Here is a 16,177-nt window from a genome sequence, read left to right as displayed (position 1 = left end):
GGAGCTTCTATAGACCCTTTCCAAAGGAAAGGGTGCTTCTATAGACCCTTTCCAAAGGAAAGGGTGCTTCTACAGACCCTTTGCAAAGGAAAGGGTGCTTCTTTAGACCCTTTCCAAAGGAAAGGGTGCTTCTTAAGACCCTTTCCAAAGGAAAGGGTGCTTCTATAGACCCTTTGCAAAGGAAAGGGTGCTTCTTTAGACCCTTTCCAAAGGAAAGGGTGCTTCTTAAGACCCTTTCCAAAGGAAAGGGTGCTTCTTTAGACCCTCTCCAAAGGAAAGGGTGCTTCTATAGACCCTTTCCAAAGGAAAGGGTGCTTCTATAGACCCTTTCCAAAGGAAAGGGTGCTTCTATAGACCCTTTCCAAAGGAAAGGGTGCTTCTTTAGACCCTTTCCAAAGGAAAGTGTGCTTCTATAGACCCTTTCCAAAGGAAAGGGTGCTTCTTGAGACCCTTTCCAAAGGAAAGGGTGCTTCTATAGACCCTTTCCAAAGGAAAGGGTGCTTCTATAGACCCTTTCCAAAGGAAAGGGTGCTTCTATAGACCCTTTCCAAAGGAAAGGGTGCTTCTTGAGACCCTTTCCAAAGGAAAGGGTGCTTCTATAGACCCTTTCCAAAGGAAAGGGTGCTTCTATAGACCCTTTTCAAAGGAAAGGGTGCTTCTATAGACCCTTTTCAAAGGAAAGGGTGCTTCTATAGACCCTCTCCAAAGGAAAGGGTGCTTCTTTAGACCCTCTCCAAAGGAAAGGGTGCTTCTTTAGACCCTCTCCAAAGGAAAGGGTGCTTCTTAAGACCCTTTCCAAAGGAAAGGGTGCTTCTATAGACCCTTTGCAAAGGAAAGGGTGCTTCTTAAGACTCTTTCCAAAGGAAAGGGTGCTTCTATAGACCCTTTTCAAAGGAAAGGGTGCTTCTATAGACCCTTTCCAAAGGAAAGGGTGCTTCTATAGACCCTTTCCAAAGGAAAGGGTGCTTCTTGAGACCCTTTCCAAAGGAAAGGGTGCTTCTTCAGACCCTTTCCAAAGGAAAGGGTGCTTCTATAGACCCTTTTCAAAGGAAAGGGTGCTTCTTTAGACCCTTTCCAAAGGAAAGGGTGCTTCTTTAGACCCTCTCCAAAGGAAAGGGTGCTTCTTTAGACCCTCTCCAAAGGAAAGGGTGCTTCTTAAGACCCTTTCCAAAGGAAAGGGTGCTTCTATAGACCCTTTGCAAAGGAAAGGGTGCTTCTTAAGACTCTTTCCAAAGGAAAGGATGCTTCTATAGACCCTTAGCAAAGGAAAGGGTGCTTCTTAAGACCCTCTCCAAAGGAAAGGGTGCTTCTATAGACCCTTTCCAAAGGAAAGGGTGCTTCTATAGACCCTTTCCAAAGGAAAGGATGCTTCTATAGACCCTTTCCAAAGGAAAGGGTGCTTCTTAAGACCCTCTCCAAAGGAAAGGGTGCTTCTTAAGACCCTTTCCAAAGGAAAGGGTGCTTCTATAGACCCTTTGCAAAGGAAAGGGTGCTTCTTAAGACTCTTTCCAAAGGAAAGGGTGCTTCTTTAGACCCTTTCCAAAGGAAAGGGTGCTTCTTAAGACCCTCTCCAAAGGAAAGGGTGCTTCTATAGACCCTTTCCAAAGGAAAGGGTGCTTCTATAGACCCTTTCCAAAGGAAAAGATGCTTCTATAGACCCTTAGCAAAGGAAAGGGTGCTTCTATAGACCCTTTTCAAAGGAAAGGGTGCTTCTTTAGACCCTTTCCAAAGGAAAGGGTGCTTCTTTAGACCCTCTCCAAAGGAAAGGGTGCTTCTTTAGACCCTCTCCAAAGGAAAGGGTGCTTCTTTAGACCCTTTCCAAAGGAAAGGGTGCTTCTTTAGACCCTCTCCAAAGGAAAGGGTGCTTCTTTAGACCCTCTCCAAAGGAAAGGGTGCTTCTTAAGACCCTTTCCAAAGGAAAGGGTGCTTCTATAGACCCTTTGCAAAGGAAAGGGTGCTTCTTAAGACTCTTTCCAAAGGAAAGGGTGCTTCTATAGACCCTTTCCAAAGGAAAGGGTGCTTCTATAGACCCTTTCCAAAGGAAAGGGTGCTTCTTAAGACCCTTTCCAAAGGAAAGGGTGCTTCTTAAGACCCTTTACAAAGGAGCTTCTATAGGCCCTTTCCAAAGGAGGTTCTATAGGCCCTTTCCAAAGGAGCTTCTATAGGCCCTTTCCAGAGGAAAGGGTGCTTCTTTAGCCCCTTTCCAAAGGGAAGGGTGCTTTTTTAGACCCTCTCCAAAGGAAAGGGTGCTTCTTTAGACCCTTTTCAAAGGAAAGGGTGCTTCTATAGACCCTTTACAAAGGAAAGGGTGCTTCTATAGACCCTTTCCAAAGGAAAGGGTGCTTCTATAGACCCTTTCCAAAGGAAAGGGTGCTTCTATAGACCCTTTCCAAAGGAAAGGGTGCTTCTATAGACCCTTTCCAAAGGAAAGGGTGCTTCTATAGACCCTTTCCAAAGGAAAGGGTGCTTCTATAGACCCTTTCCAAAGGAAAGGGTGCTTCTATAGACCCTTTCCAAAGGAAAGGGTGCTTCTATAGACCCTTTCCAAAGGAAAGGGTGCTTCTATAGACCCTTTCCAAAGGAAAGGGTGCTTCTATAGACCCTTTCCAAAGGAAAGGGTGCTTCTATAGACCCTTTCCAAAGGAAAGGGTGCTTCTATAGACCCTTTCCAAAGGAAAGGGTGCTTCTATAGACCCTTTCCAAAGGAAAGGGTGCTTCTATAGACCCTTTCCAAAGGAGCTTCTATAGGCCCTTTCCAAAGGAGCTTCTATAGGCCCTTTCCAAAGGAGCTTCTATAGGCCCTTTCCAAAGGAAAGGGTGCTTCTTTAGCCCCTTTCCAAAGGGAAGGGTGCTTCTTTAGACCCTCTCCAAAGGAAAGGGTGCTTCTTTAGACCCTTTCCAAAGGAAAGGGTGCTTCTATAGACCCTTTCCAAAAGAAAGGGTGCTTCTATAGACCCTTTCCAAAGGAAAGGATGCTTCTATAGACCCTTAGCAAAGGAAAGGATGCTTCTATAGACCCTTAGCAAAGGAAAGGGTGCTTCTATAGACCCTTTCCAAAGGAAAGGGTGCTTCTATAGACCCTTTCCAAAGGAAAGGGTGCTTCTATAGACCCTTTCCAAAGGAAAGGGTGCTTCTATAGACCCTTTCCAAAGGAAAGGGTGCTTCTATAGACCCTTTCCAAAGGAAAGGGTGCTTCTATAGACCCTTTCCAAAGGAAAGGGTGCTTCTATAGACCCTTTCCAAAGGAAAGGGTGCTTCTATAGACCCTTTCCAAAGGAAAGGGTGCTTCTATAGACCCTTTCCAAAGGAAAGGGTGCTTCTATAGACCCTTTCCAAAGGAAAGGGTGCTTCTTAAGACCCTTTCCAAAGGAAAGGGTGCTTCTTAAGACCCTTTCCAAAGGAAAGGGTGCTTCTTTAGACCCTTTCCAAAGGAAAGGGTGCTTCTATAGACCCTCTCCAAAGGAAAGGGTGCTTCTATAGACCCTCTCCAAAGGAAAGGGTGCTTCTATAGACCCTTTCCAAAGGAAAGGGTGCTTCTATAGACCCTTTCCAAAGGAAAGGGTGCTTCTATAGACCCTTTCCAAAGGAAAGGGTGCTTCTATAGACCCTTTCCAAAGGAAAGGGTGCTTCTACAGACCCTTTGCAAAGGAAAGGGTGCTTCTTTAGACCCTTTCCAAAGGAAAGGGTGCTTCTATAGACCCTTTCCAAAGGAAAGGGTGCTTCTATAGACCCTTTCCAAAGGAAAGGGTGCTTCTTAAGACCCTTTCCAAAGGAAAGGGTGCTTCTATAGACCCTTTCCAAAGGAAAGGGTGCTTCTATAGACCCTTTCCAAAGGAAAGGGTGCTTCTATAGACCCTTTCCAAAGGAAAGGGTGCTTCTATAGACCATTTCCAAAGGAAAGGGTGCTTCTTAAGACCCTTTCCAAAGGAAAGGGTGCTTCTATAGACCCTTTCCAAAGGAAAGGGTGCTTCTATAGACCCTTTCCAAAGGAAAGGGTGCTTCTATAGACCCTTTCCAAAGGAAAGGGTGCTTCTATAGACCCTTTCCAAAGGAAAGGGTGCTTCTATAGACCCTTTCCAAAGGAAAGGATGCTTCTATAGACCCTTTCCAAAGGAAAGGGTGCTTCTATAGACCCTTTCCAAAGGAAAGGGTGCTTCTATAGACCCTCTCCAAAGGAAAGGGTGCTTCTTTAGACCCTTTCCAAAGGAAAGGGTGCTTCTATAGACCCTCTCCAAAGGAAAGGGTGCTTCTATAGACCCTTTCCAAAGGAAAGGGTGCTTCTATAGACCCTTTCCAAAGGAAAGGGTGCTTCTATAGACCCTTTCCAAAGGAAAGGGTGCTTCTATAGACCCTTTCCAAAGGAAAGGGTGCTTCTTTAGACCCTTTCCAAAGGAAAGGGTGCTTCTACAGACCCTTTGCAAAGGAAAGGGTGCTTCTTTAGACCCTTTCCAAAGGAAAGGGTGCTTCTATAGACCCTTTCCAAAGGAAAGGGTGCTTCTATAGACCCTTTCCAAAGGAAAGGATGCTTCTATAGACCCTTAGCAAAGGAAAGGGTGCTTCTATAGACCCTTTCCAAAGGAAAGGATGCTTCTATAGACCCTTAGCAAAGGAAAGGGTGCTTCTATAGACCCTTTCCAAAGGAAAGGATGCTTCTATAGACCCTTTCCAAAGGAAAGGGTGCTTCTATAGACCCTTTCCAAAGGAAAGGGTGCTTCTATAGACCCTTTCCAAAGGAAAGGGTGCTTCTATAGACCCTTTCCAAAGGAAAGGGTGCTTCTATAGACCCTTTCCAAAGGAAAGGGTGCTTCTACAGACCCTTTGCAAAGGAAAGGGTGCTTCTTTAGACCCTTTCCAAAGGAAAGGGTGCTTCTTTAGACCCTTTCCAAAGGAAAGGGTGCTTCTTTAGACCCTTGTCAAAGGAAAGGGTGCTTCTTTAGACCCCTTCCAAAGGAAAGGGTGCTTCCTTAGACCCATTCCAAAGGAATGGGTGCTTCTATTGACCCTATCCAAAGGAAAGGGTGCTACTATTGACCATATCCAAAGGAAAGGGTGCTTCTATAGACCATTTCCAAAGTAAAGGGTGCTTCTATAGACCCTTTCCAAAGGAAAGGGTGCTTCTATAGACCCTTTCCAAAGGAAAGGGTGCTTCTTAAGACCCTTTCCAAAGGAAAGGGTGCTTCTTAAGACCCTTTCCAAAGGAAAGGGTGCTTCTTAAGACCCTTTCCAAAGGAAAGGGTGCTTCTTAAGACCCTTTCCAAAGGAAAGGGTGCTTCTTAAGACCCTTTCCAAAGGAAAGGGTGCTTCTTAAGACCCTTTCCAAAGGAAAGGGTGCTTCTTAAGACCCTTTCCAAAGGAAAGGGTGCTTCTTAAGACCCTTTCCAAAGGAAAGGGTGCTTCTTAAGACCCTTTCCAAAGGAAAGGGTGCTTCTTAAGACCCTTTCCAAAGGAAAGGGTGCTTCTTAAGACCCTTTCCAAAGGAAAGGGTGCTTCTTAAGACCCTTTCCAAAGGAAAGGGTGCTTCTTAAGACCCTTTCCAAAGGAAAGGGTGCTTCTTAAGACCCTTTCCAAAGGAAAGGGTGCTTCTTAAGACCCTTTGCTTTGCTTCTTAAGACCCTTTCCAAAGGAAAGGGTGCTTCTTAAGACCCTTTCCAAAGGAAAGGGTGCTTCTTAAGACCCTTTCCAAAGGAAAGGGTGCTTCCTAAGACCCTTTGCTTTGCTTCTTAAGACCCTTTCCAAAGGAAAGGGTGCTTCTTAAGACCCTTTCCAAAGGAAAGGGTGCTTCTTAAGACCCTTTCCAAAGGAAAGGGTGCTTCTTAAGACCCTTTCCAAAGGAAAGGGTGCTTCTTAAGACCCTTTCCAAAGGAAAGGGTGCTTCTTAAGACCCTTTCCAAAGGAAAGGGTGCTTCTTATAAGACCCTTTCCAAAGGAAAGGGTGCTTCTTATAAGACCCTTTCCAAAGGAAAGGGTGCTTCTTATAAGACCCTTTCCAAAGGAAAGGGTGCTTCTTATAAGACCCTTTCCAAAGGAAAGGGTGCTTCTTATAAGACCCTTTCCAAAGGAAAGGGTGCTTCTTATAAGACCCTTTCCAAAGGAAAGGGTGCTTCTTATAAGACCCTTTCCAAAGGAAAGGGTGCTTCTTAAGAAAGGGTGCTTTGCTTCTTAAGACCCTTTCCAAAGGAAAGGGTGCTTCTTAAGACCCTTTCCAAAGGAAAGGGTGCTTCTTAAGACCCTTTCCAAAGGAAAGGGTGCTTCTTAAGATCCTTTCCAAAGGAAAGGGTGCTTCTTAAGACCCTTTCCAAAGGAAAGGGTGCTTCTTAAGAAAGGGTGCTTTGCTTCTTAAGACCCTTTCCAAAGGAAAGGGTGCTTCTTAAGACCCTTTCCAAAGGAAAGGGTGCTTCTTAAGACCCTTTCCAAAGGAAAGGGTGCTTCTTAAGACCCTTTCCAAAGGAAAGGGTGCTTCTTAAGACCCTTTCCAAAGGAAAGGGTGCTTCTTAAGACCCTTTCCAAAGGAAAGGGTGCTTCTTAAGACCCTTTCCAAAGGAAAGGGTGCTTCTTAAGACCCTTTCCAAAGGAAAGGGTGCTTCTTAAGACCCTTTCCAAAGGAAAGGGTGCTTCTTAAGACCCTTTCCAAAGGAAAGGGTGCTTCTTAAGACCCTTTCCAAAGGAAAGGGTGCTTCTTAAGACCCTTTCCAAAGGAAAGGGTGCTTCTTAAGACCCTTTCCAAAGGAAAGGGTGCTTCTTAAGACCCTTTCCAAAGGAAAGGGTGCTTCTTAAGACCCTTTCCAAAGGAAAGGGTGCTTCTTAAGACCCTTTCCAAAGGAAAGGGTGCTTCTTAAGACCCTTTCCAAAGGAAAGGGTGCTTCTTAAGACCCTTTCCAAAGGAAAGGGTGCTTCTTAAGACCCTTTCCAAAGGAAAGGGTGCTTCTTAAGACCCTTTCCAAAGGAAAGGGTGCTTCTTAAGAAAGGGTGCTTTGCTTCTTAAGACCCTTTCCAAAGGAAAGGGTGCTTCTTAAGACCCTTTCCAAAGGAAAGGGTGCTTCTTAAGACCCTTTCCAAAGGAAAGGGTGCTTCTTAAGACCCTTTCCAAAGGAAAGGGTGCTTCTTAAGACCCTTTCCAAAGGAAAGGGTGCTTCTTAAGACCCTTTCCAAAGGAAAGGGTGCTTCTTAAGACCCTTTCCAAAGGAAAGGGTGCTTCTTAAGACCCTTTCCAAAGGAAAGGGTGCTTCTTAAGACCCTTTCCAAAGGAAAGGGTGCTTCTTAAGACCCTTTCCAAAGGAAAGGGTGCTTCTTAAGACCCTTTCCAAAGGAAAGGGTGCTTCTTAAGACCCTTTCCAAAGGAAAGGGTGCTTCTTAAGACCCTTTCCAAAGGAAAGGGTGCTTCTTAAGACCCTTTCCAAAGGAAAGGGTGCTTCTTAAGACCCTTTCCAAAGGAAAGGGTCTTAAGACCCTTTCCAAAGGAGCTTCTATAGACCCTTTCCAAAGGAAAGGGTGCTTCTTTAGACCCTTTACAAAGGAAAGGGTGCTTCTTTAGACCCTTTCCAAAGGAAAGGGTGCTTCTTTAGACCCTTTCCAAAGGAAAGGGTGCTTCTTTAGACCCTTTCCAAAGGAAAGGGTGCTTCTTTAGACCCTTTCCAAAGGAAAGGGTGCTTCTTTAGACCCTTTCCAAAGGAAAGGGTGCTTCTTTAGACCCTCTCCAAAGGAAAGGGTGCTTCTTTAGACCCTCTCCAAAGGAAAGGGTGCTTCTTTAGACCCTCTCCAAAGGAAAGGGTGCTTCTTTAGACCCTCTCCAAAGGAAAGGGTGCTTCTTTAGACCCTCTCCAAAGGAAAGGGTGCTTCTTTAGACCCTTTCCAAAGGAAAGGGTGCTTCTTTAGACTCTTTCCAAAGGAAAGGGTGCTTCTTTAGACTCTTTCCAAAGGAAAGGGTGCTTCTTTAGACCCTTTCTGCTTCTGTAGACCCCTTCTGAAAGAAAGGGTGCTACTATAGACCACTTCTGAAAGGAAGGGTGCTTCTATAGACCCTTTCCAAAGGAAAGAGTGCTTCTATAAACACTTTCTGAAAGAAAGGGTGCTTCTATAGACCCTTTCTGAAAAAAGGGTGCTTCTGTAGACCCTTTCTGAAAGAAAGGGTGCTTCTATAGACCATTTCTGAAAGGAAGGGTGCTTCTATAGAACACTTTTGAAAGGAAGGGTGCTTCTATAGAACAATTTTGAAAGGAAGGGTACTTCTGTAGACCCCTTCTGAAAGAAAGGGTGCTTCTGTAGACCCCTTCTGAAAGAAAGGGTGCTTCTGTAGACCCCTTCTGAAAGAAAGGGTGCTTCTGTAGACCCCTTCCGAAAGAAAGGGTTCTTCTGTAGACCCCTTCTGAAAGAAAGGGTGCTTCTGTAGACCCCCTCTGAAAGAAAGGGTGCTTATGTAGACCCCTTCTGAAAAAAGGGTGCTACTATAGACCATTTCTGAAAGGAAGGGTGCTTCTATAGACCCTTTCTAAAAGAAAGGGTGCTTCTATAGACCCTTTCTAAAAGAAAGGGTGCTTCTATAAACATTTTCTGAAAGAAAGGGTGCTTCTATAAACACTTTCTGAAAGAAAGGGTGCTTCTATAGAACATTTTTGAAAGGAAGGGTGCTTCTATAGAACATTTCTGAAAGATAAGGAGCTTCTTTAGGCCCTTTCCGAAAGAAAGGGTGCTTCTGTAGACACTTTCCAAACTTTTGTTTTCTTTGCAAAAACGTTTAAAAATTTTGTTTAAATTACCAGTATTCAGTTGCCATAGGTAATTGATAAAAATCTTCTATTTACTCAATTTATTTGCTTGGATAGGTTGAGAACTTTGCTTAAGTTCCCAACTTCCCTTCCAAAAAATGGGTATAAAACCTGTTAATATTTGGCTTGTGTTTAGCGCTAAACAGTGCATAAACATGTTCATACAGTTATGAGGATGTTTATTTCTACAAAAGGTTAAATTCATTAAAACAAATTACAACAACAAATAATATCGTTGATGATGCTTACCGTCGTTTTTCACCTTCTCCTTTGACAGCAAAACACAAATATCAGGAATAGTAACGTTGAAATTTTCTCTTGCCCTAATCAACAACACAAACGATAAGTTAAGTTGCAATGATGATCGTTATCAATAATAGATTGTAAACACAACAAAAGCGCTAGGCGGCAACGTCAATAATAAATGGTTTGTTCCTTTACTTGTAAAAATGGTAAAAATTGCAAAAATAGCAAAGGTTGTGAACTGCTCTCGTATCATCAATATGCTTACATCAAGTAAACGAACGCTTTCCGAGTAAAAAGTGGTAAAACTTGAAGATTCTTGCACATAAAAGAACAGAGCAAAATAGAAACATTTAATAAATGGCGTTTTGGTACTATATGAAAGAAGTCGTTTGCCTTTAATAGTGTTATGTCGTTCCGTTTATCTTTTCTTTTTTATTTACGAATAAAAATAATCTTTTCCCCAAAGCTCACCACACCACTCCCCGTATCCATTACGAAAATATCAATTACCATTTTGTATTATGTAAATAATATTATTTTGCTTTTATGTCTGTTATCCATATGACTACACCCTTTATTATCATGCATATACCTACTAATTTATTCGCTTTGTTTTCTTTTTTATTACAGGTTAGCACCATTAATCCCAAAGTTTATCATACGGCAACATTTCTGGGTCTGCTGCCAGCTCAATTAATTAACGTTTATTTGGGTTCAACCCTTAGGTCAATGCATGAAGTCTTAAATAATCATGGGACAGCGATAACTGGTTACATTAGTTTTGGTGTTGAGGTAAGTTGTTGTTGTTGCTGTAATATCAACCAGTAGCTATTAAAACAAAAGGTGCTAAGGTGTCATAAAGTAAATTGATACACATGTCAGCTTAGTTGTTATTATAATATAACAACAACCAGCCATGTCATGTGCATGTTATCAACAAATTTGTTTTTGTTGTTGTTTTCTCTCTATATAATAATTGACAATTGATTACTGTTAATTTAAATCTATTAAGATACATACGAGTACACTTAGATATGGTACTTGAGAAGAGAACATGCATAACAAAAGAAAGATGATGTAGATTGTTAGATCTTTTTTTATTGAGAAACAAGCGTTATTTATTAAATAATTTATTAATATACTTTCGTTAAAATACCTGTTGAACGTACGTCAAACTGGTTTCTTCTAAAAACAAATAGCAATTGGTTTTAATATCTTCTCGGCTTCATTGTTCTTCTCCTCCCCCTTCCCCAACAAGCAATTATTCACACAAAACGTTAATAACCCGTAAAAATCCGTTTTATTAAATACCAGTTTTGTTATTGTTTCAAATAAAGCATTGATGTCATTTTTTCTATTAAATCTCATCCCGAAAAAAATAAAAAAAATTGTCATCTTCATTATTTCCCCATTGTTTTCACAAAAGCCTAAAAGTATGCTGCACTATTTATTTGCCACATTGGCATTTAACACTCTAGATTGTTGAAGGTTCGATAATTTTTAAACTCACCATAAACGCAGAATTTTCACTCCTGAGACTACCTTTGTGTTCATCCTGGATAGATTTTTAAAGATGATGATAAGAATATTTAACTTTTAATGGCAATGAAAGCGTAATTGTACCCTACACCACACTGTGGTAAGGGGTATTATGTCTTTGTGCATTTGTATGTAACATACAAAAGGAAACGAAATAGACCCATAGTTCCATTTGGGGATATACATATAATCACTGTCTGAGTCGATTTATGCATTTCCGTCTGTCCATGTATTTTTTCGCAACGTACAGGTCTCATTTTTTGTCCGATTCAGCTGAAAATTGGCGACTACAATATTTTTAGCCATAGGAAGAACGCTATTGCTTTTGGTCAAAATCGGTTCAGATTTGGATATAGCTCCCATATATATTTTCGCCCGATTTCACGTATTTGCTGCACCAAATACGCTATATACGTCAGATTTCGATGAAATTTGGAATGTGTGACTGAATTCGGTCTACAAATAAGTGTGCCAAATTATATCGAAATCGGTTCAGATTTGGATATGCTCCCATATATATTTTCGGCCCATTTCACGTATTTTTCGGTACCACACGCGCTATATATGTCCGATTTCGATGAAATTTAAAATGTATGACTGAATTCGGTCTAGAAATAAATGTGCCTACTTATATCGAAATCGGTTCAGATTTGGATATAGCTCCCATATATGTTTTCGCCCGATTTCACGTATTTGCTGCACCCAACACGCTATATACGTCCGATTTTGATGAAATTTGGAATTTTTTACTGAATTTGATCTAGAAATAAGTGTCCCAAATTATATCAAAATCGGTTCAGATTTGGATATAGCTCCCATACATATTTAAGTCCGATTTCAATGATATTTTAAATGTGTGACTAAATTCGGTTTGGGAATGAATGTGCCAAATTATATCGAAATCGATTAAGATCTGGATATAGCTCCGGTTTATGTTTTACATATTCACAATGGTGTAGGGCAGTGATGGCCAAAAACACACATTTGCAGATTATAACTTGCGCTAGTGTGAGTGGAAACGTAAAAAATGCATTAACCGAACGAATGTGTTTACAGTGTACGTGTGTGTCGTATGCCCGCGGGAAAAGGAAAGTTGTTGTTGGTGGCCATCACTGGTGTAGGATATCATATAGTCGGCCCCGCCCGACTTTGATCCTTTCCTTACTGGTTTATTAATATTTTTCGTCAATAAAACTGTTTTTCAATCTTCTCGTCTCCAACAATCGTTCACACAAAGAATTATTAACCCGTAAAATAAGTTTTACATAAACTCTTTATCATCATCTTTCTTGCTTTACATTTCACAATCGCCTAAAAGTTTGATGCACTGTTTGTCTGCTGCATTGACATTTAACCCTACAGTCTCGTGTTAATGAATGTTGAGTTAGGTTTAAAACAGTACAGCGGTCACTTAATTCGTAGAACTTTGATTAATACAATCATGCTGGATAGATTTTTAAGATGATGATGTTAATATTGTTTTGAACTCCACAGTAATTTACAGTAGTCGTACCACTATTAATTATTCCATCTTGAATTTAGAGATTTAATCCACAGTTCTTTTAGATCTGGACATCTTCCTATAGTCGTCTAAATTACCTGAGCGCACGACTCCATCTCAATATAAGACACTTTTTGCAATCATGGAAAAACTGACTGACTTAGATATTGTTGTTGTTGTAGCAGCATATAATGCTGGATTTGCAGCTGCTGGCCAAAACACTTGTGGTTTCGGATCAATGGACAGCAGGGAGGAATTTTTCATACTAAAAGTGCCGACTGATCAGGTAGAAAATACCATGTTTTGCACGATCTATGATGGTAGTTCCAACCCGCCATTTCTTTTGGATGAGACCATTTCCCTATACTGAACTAAATTAAAACCATAAACGCACTTGAAACCCCTTGCATCTCAATGGACAGACAACTGTCAGCTTATCTCATTCCTTGAAATCAGTTAGACTGCAGTTAAATGGCATGGGAAACGCTATGTCTCCATGGTGAGTAATCAGATCTGTTAGAACAACGCCTTGAGAATGGCCACATGGTGCCTCATTATGACTCCTGTAAATTATTTACATGAGATGACGAAGATTTTATCTTTATAACATGCGTTCGTTGCAGTTCCTACTTGAATGTTTCAGGAAAGATATTCATGATCTAGAGAGGTCCGTTGATATAAGAGACAACCCCTATATTGTCAGCAATTCACACTCATTTTCTATTCGAACCTCTTTACAGTTCCCCAATATCCATACCAACCTCTATAGATACCAACCTCTTTGAGAGTTTCTTTAGAACTTTTCATCATCCATTCGAGCATCCATAGAGCACCTATCATCTATTCGGAGCTCTATCAATTCCCTTATTATCTATTCGAATATGTATAAAGTTCTTTATCTCTTCTTCGCATCTCTATAAAGTTTCTCAGCTATACAGAGCTCTTTATCACATAGAGACGTCTACAGAGCTTCCCATAACTATTCGGACTTCTATAGGCCTTGTCAAAACCAATATGGATCTTTGTAGAGCTCCACATAGCATATGCGCACGTATGCAGCGCTCCTTAATACATATTCTGGCCTCTCACCCATTCCGACCTCTAAAGGGCTTCTCATTACATTCGAGGACCACTATAGAGCTTCCCATAAACTATTCAGACCTTTATATAGCTCCTCATAACTTTTTCGTAGCTGTATAGATCTCCTAATTACATATTCGAACCTCTATAGAGCTCCTCCACATCACTCATTCTGACCTCTTTAGAGCTTCTCACCACATATTCGGACCTCTGTAGAGAACCTAATCACCTCTAAAGAGATCTTCACATTATTTTCGGATCTCTGTAGAGCTTCTCATCACATATTCAGACCTCTATATATTCGGGCTTCTATATGGCTCCTCGTCATCTTTTTGAACCTCTATAAAGCTCTTAATCACGGGTTCGGACGTCTATAGCACTCTTCATCACATATTCGGTCCTCTATGGAACGGCTCATTAAATATTATGGCATGAATAGAGCTCTTCGTCACATATTCGGACCTTGTACAGTTCTTCACTACAAATTCTGGCTCCTATAGAGCTTCTCGTTACTTAATCGGACGTCTATAGTGCTCCACATTAAACAGTTTGGCCTCTATAGAACTCCTCATTAAATATTTTGGCCTATATAGAGATCATCGTCACATATTTGGACCTCTATAGAGCTCCTCATCATATCTTCTGACCTTAATAGAGCTCCATATTACATATTCGGACCTCTATAGAGCTTCAGATTACATATTCGGACCTCTATAGAGCTCCATGTTACATATTCGGACCTCTATAGAGCTCCAGATTACATATTCGGACCTCTATAGAACTCCTCATCATATCTTCTGATCTTTATAGAGCTCCATATTACATATTCGGACTCTATAGAGCTCCATATTACATATTCGGACCTCTATAGAACTCCTCATCACATCTTCTGACCTCTATAGAGCTCCAGATTACATATTCGGACCTCTATAGAACTTCTCATCACATCTTTTGACCTCTATAGAGCTCCAGATTACATATTCGGACCTCTATAGAGCTCCTCATCACATCTTTTGACCTCTATAGAGCTCCAGATTACATATTCGGACCTCTATAGAGCTCCATTTTACATATTCGGACCTCTATAAAACTCCTCATCACATCTTCTGACCTTTATAGAGCTCCATATTATATATTCGGGTCTCTATAGAGCTCCATATTACATATTCGGACCTCTATAGAACTCCTCATCACATCTTCTGACCTTTATAGAGCTCCATATTATATATTCGGGCCTCTATAGAGCTCCATATTACATATTCGGACCTCTATAGAACTCCTCATCACATCTTTTGACCTCTATAGAGCTCCAGATTACATATTCGGACTTCTATAGAGCTCCATATTACATATTCGGACCTCTATAGAACTCCTCATCACATCTTCTGACCTCTATAGAGCTCCAGATTACATATTCGGACCTCTATAGAACTCCTCATCACATCTTTTGACCTCTATAGAGCTCCAGATTACATATTCGGACCTCTATAGAGCTCCATATTACATATTCGGACCTCTATAGAAATCCTCATCACATCTTCTGACCTTTATAGAGCTCCATATTATATATTCGGGTCTCTATAGAGATCCATATTACATATTCGGACCTCTATAGAACTCCTCATCAAATCTTCTGACCTCTACAGAGCTCCAGATTACATATTCGGACCTCTATAGAACTCCTCATCACATCTTTTGACCTCTATAGAGCTCCAGATCACATATTCGGACCTCTATAGAGCTCCATATTTCATATTCGGACCTCTATAGAACTCCTCATCACATCTTCTGACCTTTATAGAGCTCCATATTATATATTCGGGTCTTTATAGAGCTCCATATTACATATTCGGACCTCTATAGAACTCCTCATCACATCTTCTGACCTTTATAGAGCTCCATATTACATATTCGGGCCTCTATAGTGCTCCATATTACATATTCGGACCTCTATAGAACTCCTCATCACATCTTTTGACCTCTATAGAGCTCCAGATTACATATTCGGACCTCTATAGAGCTCCATATTACATATTCGGACCTCTATAGAACTCCTCATCACATCTTTTGACCTTTATAGAGCTCCATATTACATATTCGGAGCTCTATTGAGTTCACTACCACATATTCGGACCTCTATATAGCTTTCCAGCATAATTTCGAACCTCCATAGAGGTCTTCTCATCACTTATTTGGATCTATATAGAACTCTTAACCACATATTTGAGCATTTATAGAGGTCCTAATCACCTATTTGAACTTCTATTGAGCCACTTATACCATATTCGAATTTACATAGAGCTCCTCATGACCTATTTAAATATCCACAGAGCTCTCCGTGACATACAAAATCTCCACAAAGTTTCTCATGACATTTTCGAGTTCTTACAAGTAACAGTGCTAGGAATCTATAGTGTAGTGCTAGGACATAACCTGTTTTGACTTATATGAAGTCGTATGTCTTAATTACTGTTTTCCCATTTTCATTGCCTTCCCCTGACAAAGTAGTGGCAAAATGTTTTTAATAAATAACATGTTTCCAATCAAATTCATCATGTTTCACAGTGTACTCATTGATTCTTCAATTCCTTTTATCTTTATACCTTCAAATTACAGCCTTAAAGTATGCTTTCAATTTTATTGTAATCAATTATTCACTTCACTGACGAATTACAAAAATGCATTTACATTTTCTTTGCTGTGGTGGGTGGTCATTATTAAATTTAACCATTAATTTTTGATTTCTTTTCATTAACTTTTTGTTGTTCTTGTTGTTGTTTTTCAATTACAGGTTGTCTGCGGCATAGCCTTGATGTTTTGGGTGGTGCAAAAGGCACGCAAAGAATTATCGGAAACTCTTCTAACCGATATTGGAAATGATGGCAAACTAATCGATATACAAGTGTAGCGCAAGCAAGACTGCTGTTGTATTAGTATAACTATAACTATATTAGTAATATTATTATAATAAATTACTATTATTGTTATTTTTTAACAAAAACAAAGAAAATTCTAAAAAAACACACATAATTTTTTAAAAATATTGTAA

The 16,177-nt window shown here is 40.6% G+C and overlaps 1 protein-coding gene across 1 annotated transcript in view; it reads left to right on the top strand.

Moving 5' to 3' along the window:
- The window catches only part of LOC141400746 (uncharacterized), a 67,487-nt gene extending 51,310 nt beyond the window's left edge, over positions 1-16,177 (top strand). Inside the window, 2 exon segments of the mRNA XM_073980202.1 lie at positions 9,639-9,800; positions 15,920-16,177. Coding sequence (XP_073836303.1) covers positions 9,639-9,800; positions 15,920-16,036 — 279 coding nt within the window. The 3' untranslated portion in view covers positions 16,037-16,177.

The sequence above is a fragment of the Musca autumnalis genome, unplaced genomic scaffold (assembly GCF_047663935.1).
Source record: "Musca autumnalis isolate F117 unplaced genomic scaffold, ASM4766393v1 scaffold_4, whole genome shotgun sequence".
Lineage (NCBI taxonomy): Eukaryota > Metazoa > Arthropoda > Insecta > Diptera > Muscidae > Musca > Musca autumnalis.
This window is presented reverse-complemented; position numbering and strand designations above follow the sequence as displayed.